Source organism: Rhipicephalus sanguineus, chromosome 1 (genome assembly GCF_013339695.2).
Source record: "Rhipicephalus sanguineus isolate Rsan-2018 chromosome 1, BIME_Rsan_1.4, whole genome shotgun sequence".
NCBI lineage: Eukaryota > Metazoa > Arthropoda > Arachnida > Ixodida > Ixodidae > Rhipicephalus > Rhipicephalus sanguineus.
The window spans coordinates 27,311,838-27,317,837 of NC_051176.1; the positions used below are offsets into that span (position 1 = coordinate 27,311,838).

Consider the following 6,000-nt stretch of genomic DNA (forward strand, 5'->3'; position numbering starts at 1 on the left):
CATTCCCATTCCATTCTTCCGGGCGTTGTACCCATTCCATTGCGGGGTCGCCAAAAAGTTGAAGATTCCGCAGTCATTCCAATTCCGGAGTGGGAACTCCGCAACACTGGTGGGAAGCATTAAACCACACACTCTTTGCGCTATTAGCATTGTGTGATGACTGGTTGTTATTTTACTCTTGTGCCACGCTATATTACATATGTTAACACGATTCCTTGCCCGACATGACGCCTGTGTAGAGTATTTTTGCGATGGAGTTATAAGCACCAGCGTGACACTGTGGTGGAAGACCCGACTGCCACGCAGAGGGCGCGGATCCTAGAAATTTGTTTCTCATTTATTTTTTCTTATACCACGCGATAGCGGTCACGTACACCGGCGGCTGCGGACAATTATGGAGCCAAAATCGGCTGTTGTGATCTCATAACAGCTTTCGCTGTAACAAACTTCAGCGCCGACAATGCCCTCTCCACTTTGGGCTGCTTGACAGGCGCGCAAAAGTCCACTTGCGTTAATATAAACATCTCTGGTTGCCACTGTTCTCGTTTTTCGCACAATTTCAACATATCTTTGCTTTGGATTTCCTGTCTGAGGTACGCGCTAATACTATACCCTGAGATATGCTCACATTGCATTAGCTCAGTTGTTCCGGATTGCGAAATTTTCTCGTGAACCGAAAAACGATTGAAAAAATTTCGGTTTCACTCCGGAACGAAATAATAAATAACGTTTCGGTTACGTTTTCGTTCCGGTCAAAAATATCGTTTTTTTCGTTTTTCGTTTTCGGTTTTCGTTCTGTTCCGACACTCTGGGCACGAGGCATTGCAGCCGCTAACAGAGCGTCTCGCTGGCTCTCATGGTGGAAAACTCCTTGGGGCAGTCTCTCACTCGCTCTGTCGGTTACGCCTACGCCAGCCGACGCTAACGGCGACGCCGCTCAAAGCAGAAACGGGCGCCAAGAGCTGCGCTCAGTGATGCTATACCGGGGGCTTCTGATCTGGAGCAATTTCTGGAGCAGCAAAAATTTCCATTTTGGAGCACTTTCGCGCAGATGATTTTGCATATTGACCCTGAAACAGCTAATTTCATATTCTGGAGTGCATTGGAAAATCAAGTTGCATTTACATTCAGACACTTGAATAATTATAATGAACTATTGTGATGAGCTACATAAATATCTCAATTCGTTGCAAATCTCAAGGAGAGAACGCTCTCTAGAGCACTCATTATTTCAGCAATACGTTCTGGTTGGTTCATTGAAACTGCGCGAAATGACCAGGACACAAGCAAGAAAACACAGAGAACAACACGAGCGCAGAACTGCCAACTGTTTAATTTCTGGTATGATAGTTTTTATGATAAGCTTCGACAATCTCCCTTTCGGTCTGGTCTCTCGATTTAAACAAGAACTTGGTCCTTTCAAGATGGTGACAAGTGCCGTCTCTTTCGTTATTGCCCGAAGAAGCTGCTTTTCCTAGAGCGCGCTCTGTGAAAGCATTTTTTTCGCGTTTTTTATGCCTTTTGTTGCACTGTTTGTTTCTTGGTTTTATGCAAAAACTGCGGGCGACCGCCAGTTTTCCACGAGGGGTCTTACTGTTTTACTTTGTCACTTTTAATTCCGTCGTCTTCACCTTTACTTCTGTTGATTGTCATTGTGCCATATTTTTAAAAAGTTTTCATGTGGTTTTATTGCATATTCATTTTGTTGAGCGATCAATCTTTTGTTTACATCAAGCCATGCTATGTCCTCATTCTTTCACCTTTGTTCGGGTTATATGTTAAATGACAGTTGGCTTTTTGTTCCCTTCACAAGCGCAAAGCTTAGAGAGATTGGTCCCCCGTTTTGCCGTGCTCGGCCGGCCGCTATCTTGGGCTGCTCTCATCCAGCAATGTTCGTATTTTGTCGGCACATGCGAGATTCACAGACTGGTCACGTGTACGGGTTCCTGGTTGAAATATATGTCCCTTGCTTTCCAGAAATTAAACAGTTGGCAGTTCTGCGCTCGTGTTGTTCTCTGTGTTTCTTGCTTGTGTCCTGGCCATTTCGCGCAGTTTAAGAACGTCTAACATTCATTATTTCACTCGATTGTTCAATAATAAGAGCGTCATGCAACTGGGTGTTGCGAAATAACTTCCTCTGCTATTTTTTTTTTCGTCGCAAGCACAAACAGATTACTGGAGCAATAAAAGTGTGTATTATGAAATAACACACAGCCATCAAATTTGTACAGGACTTGGGTCATAAATGTATAATCTTCATGACAATAAAATATAGCACTTTAAATGAGCAGAAGTGGCAGACAAACGCCGCGTTAGGCAACCGTGCCTCGATCCGTGGGCTTGGAAAGTGCGCATTCGCACCCCCTTGCCGACGTGCATGCCTCAACGCGAAAAACTTGCACGGTCCCTCGTGCATTTCTACGCAGGCGAAAGCCAGCCTCTTCTCAGTCGACTGTATTGATGCTTTTCATTGATTATTAATATTGCCTTAATTACATACCATGCGGCGCTTGACACGAGCTACTGCAGCAGCGTTTCTGGAACAGACGATGTCAGCCGATGAATCGCCGCGACATCTGATCGCCACCGATTGGCCTAGAAGTCATGAGCCTCTGCGGAGAGTGCGTTTTGCCGTCGAGTCGACTTGCACAACCGAAGCTGCGTCGACACCGAGCACGATGTCGTGATTGAATCGCAACGCACGCGTGAGCGCTGTTATTTCGTCCGTGAAACAATCCTTGGCCCGTGGCTGTGACTTTGGTGGCTCCAAGACAGAGCTGCACACGTTTTGACGCGGTGCGATTGCCGGTGATGGGCACCGTCAAACCCGTGACTATGGCACAGTTTGGCGCAAATTAAATAAATTTTATCAGGATGGCGCCGCAAGTTCAACTTGGCGCAGTTGGCGCAGGAGTGGAATCACTGTGCAGCGCTCTAAAAGTGCGACTGTACTTGTTGAAGTGGTCAAAATGACCGGAGAGGCATTGTATGGTGTCACAGAAAATGTGCGTAGAACTTAAATGCGCTGTGCACTTAATTTCCTTAAACTGAAGTGAGTTAACAATGGGTTCAATGGCGCTTCCGCGGGGGATTTAAAAAGAGTTCGTAAGAATAGTTCGTTTAACCGCTGTTCCCCCATTTGCGTCACCAGAGCGCCGTTCGCAGCGCCGCCATCGGTGGCGAATTAACGCGTTAAAGAGCTTGTTTCGCAGAAATTCCGGTGTCGGCGTCGTTGGTTGTGAGCGAAAAATCGAGAAAGATGCTAATAAAAAATAAAATATTCGGTTAGAGTGAGACTCGAACCCAGGCCGCCTGCGCGGCAAGTAGGTGTTCTACCACAGAGCCACGCCATCGCTTTGAAATTGCTTCGGAGAAAACACTATACGAATGCCATGTAGTGGGAGGAGTCTCCTTAACACATGTAATATTGCGTGGCAAAGCGTAGCGTCAAAGCGTGTGAATTGCGCAACGAGTGGATGTTTTAAAGGCCCCCCGTTACAAAGCGCTCAGACATATTTAATCATCGTCAGCAGCAGCAAAAACATCAACAGAGTGAGCAACTTCGTAGGTTCGCGTGGTGCCCTTCGCTGATTCGGAAAAGGAGGAATTATGGCGTAGTGGGCACTTAACAACTGTACTTGCAGTAGGCATTCTAGGATAGTTTGAAACGGCCAGTATTACGCGCACAGACGATCGTTTACTTGCGGCACGGTTGGGGCATGCACCAAGAATCGAAGCTAGGCAGGCAATGCGCGCAGGGCCCGATTATACGCTATCGCGTTCTACTCTTGAAGGCGAAGGTCAAGCGTCCTCCAAGTTTTTATACCTCTTGATGACTACGCGCGAAATGCGGAGTACAGCGATGATGACAATAATAATAATTTGTGGATCGAACCCGCGACTATCGGGTCAGCAGCCGAGCACCGTAACCACCGCAGAGGGCACAGCGACGAATTTATTCGATAAGTAAAATAAATACATTTCGAAAGTTCTTTCTTCATCCACCGGATCATTGAAATAATTTCTTTGCTTTCCTCGGCCTCGTGAAATCTACTTCCTATTTGTAATAATAGGCGAGACTGAGCAAGGCTACCTAACATGACTGCGGTCGTAATCCAACGACGTTGGAATAAATCATTGGCGAGCGCAGCTCGATGTAATGGTTGGGTTTTAACGTCCCAAAACCACGATATGACTATTACAGACGCCGTAGTGTAGGTCTCCGAAATTTTAGACCACTAGGTTCGTTAGCGTGCACCTAAATCTAAGTACACGGGCCTCGAGCAATTTTGCCTCCATCGAAAATGTGGCCGCCGCGGCCGGGATTCGATCCCGCGACCTGCGGACGCCCGCGTCAGTGAACACGGGCGGCGGCGTATATCTGCACAATGTAAACGATTGCGACGACCCACGATATCTCTCGTCAGCGGCGTCAGTGATAAAACTCGCAGCGACCGAGATGAATACGTGATTCATGTCAACGAACTCTCCGCTCCCGTAATGCGCGGTAAGGGTCACCGCACGGTTTTGCGTGCACATGAAGGCTCTTGGACTCGCAGCGTGTCCGCAGAGCGCATTATCATCACTCCATCTTCTCAATTGTTCGATGCGCACGCCCACATCCGATCTCACAAACTTGGATACATTGACATGGTGGGATTGCAGTACTAGAGTGCTTATTTGGGCCGGTTGGTGCATTTTCAACGATACGAGAAAACAGCGCAAAACACGGGACAGTCTCATTCACTGTCCCGTGTTTCGCGCTGTTTCTCCTATCGTTGGGATTGCAGGATTTTATGTACTTTTCAAGTTTGACAAACTTTCATGATTCTATGAAACTGCAACGGGTTTATCATCCGAGCGTATTTGTCCAAAAGAGGGAGGAGGCGATGCCCCCCTCCCTCTCTTTTGTAGTGTGGACGAGCAGTCCCAATTACCGGCGTCATTCCTAAGCCATGAATTCACCCGCTGAAATTACGCACCGACACATACGTGACTGCGCAGCATTTCGACGCAGCCGATAAAAAGTACTATAGGTATGGAATCATCCAATCACATACGCGTCCGCGTCACACTCACCTGCAGTCTAAGCCATAACAATCCATCACAGAATGGCGCAGAGCTAAACGTGTGTTTACATGTATCCGAACTTAAAATCCAATGGCTCTCCAAGAAGGAATAATAATTGCTGGTGTGAGGATTTTCGTGCCAAAACCACGATATGAGCCCGCCGCAGTGTGTGACTATGGATGAATTTTACCACCTGGGGTTCTTTGCATTTCGCCCCCATCGAAAGGCGGCCGCCGTGGCCGGGAGCCAAACCCGCGCTCTTGAGCTTAGCAGCGCGACACCTTACGCACGCAAAGGTTTAACTGCATAGGACTCACTCGTAGGCATTCCAGATGTCCTCGCACGTTCCATTGTTGCGGCAGGGCGGGTCCTGACTGTTGTTGCAGACGTCATCGCCCACTACTCCGTTCTGCACGTTCAGACTCAGCACTGGTACAGCCAAAGAGTTATTGCTATCGATTCCCTCCGGATCTTCCGTCTTCAGCAGCTGGATGGGCCGGTCATTGAGCTGCAAACAGGCAACACAGGCCGCGCAAACAAAATACGCCGTCAAACAAACTCCGCTCTGCATTCCAGCAATATTAGCAGCTCCAATCCATTTAACGTGGCTGTCGCATACGCGCTTTCGGACGACCCGTCCCAAACGGTCGCTAAAGCGCGTACACTCGAGCAATGCTGGCGATTGAAACCATGCGCGATTCTCTTGGCAAGTGCTGCCAGCTATTGTGGGGCCTCACAAGCTCCCTTTATCTAGCACTCTTATCTTTCGGTACGCAGCAGAATAACTCATCTCACCTCGCATTCCGAGCAACTTACGCCACTTCGCACAAGTGAGCCGTCCGCTCCTCTCGTGGAAGAAGAAAAAAGAGAGAAAAGGGGAAAAAATTATCGCGCTTCGTCTACCTCGATGCAGAGAGCCTCCGTTCAAGC

General features: G+C 48.0%; 1 protein-coding gene across 1 annotated transcript in view; it reads right to left on the reverse strand.

Annotated features, from left to right (window-relative positions):
• The window catches only part of LOC119406482 (protein crumbs-like), a 286,551-nt gene that overhangs the window by 49,887 nt on the left and 230,664 nt on the right, over positions 1 to 6,000 (reverse strand). Inside the window, exon 17 of the mRNA XM_037673508.2 lies at positions 5,388 to 5,745. Coding sequence (XP_037529436.1) covers positions 5,388 to 5,745 — 358 coding nt within the window. The remainder of the gene's footprint in view (positions 1 to 5,387; positions 5,746 to 6,000) is intronic.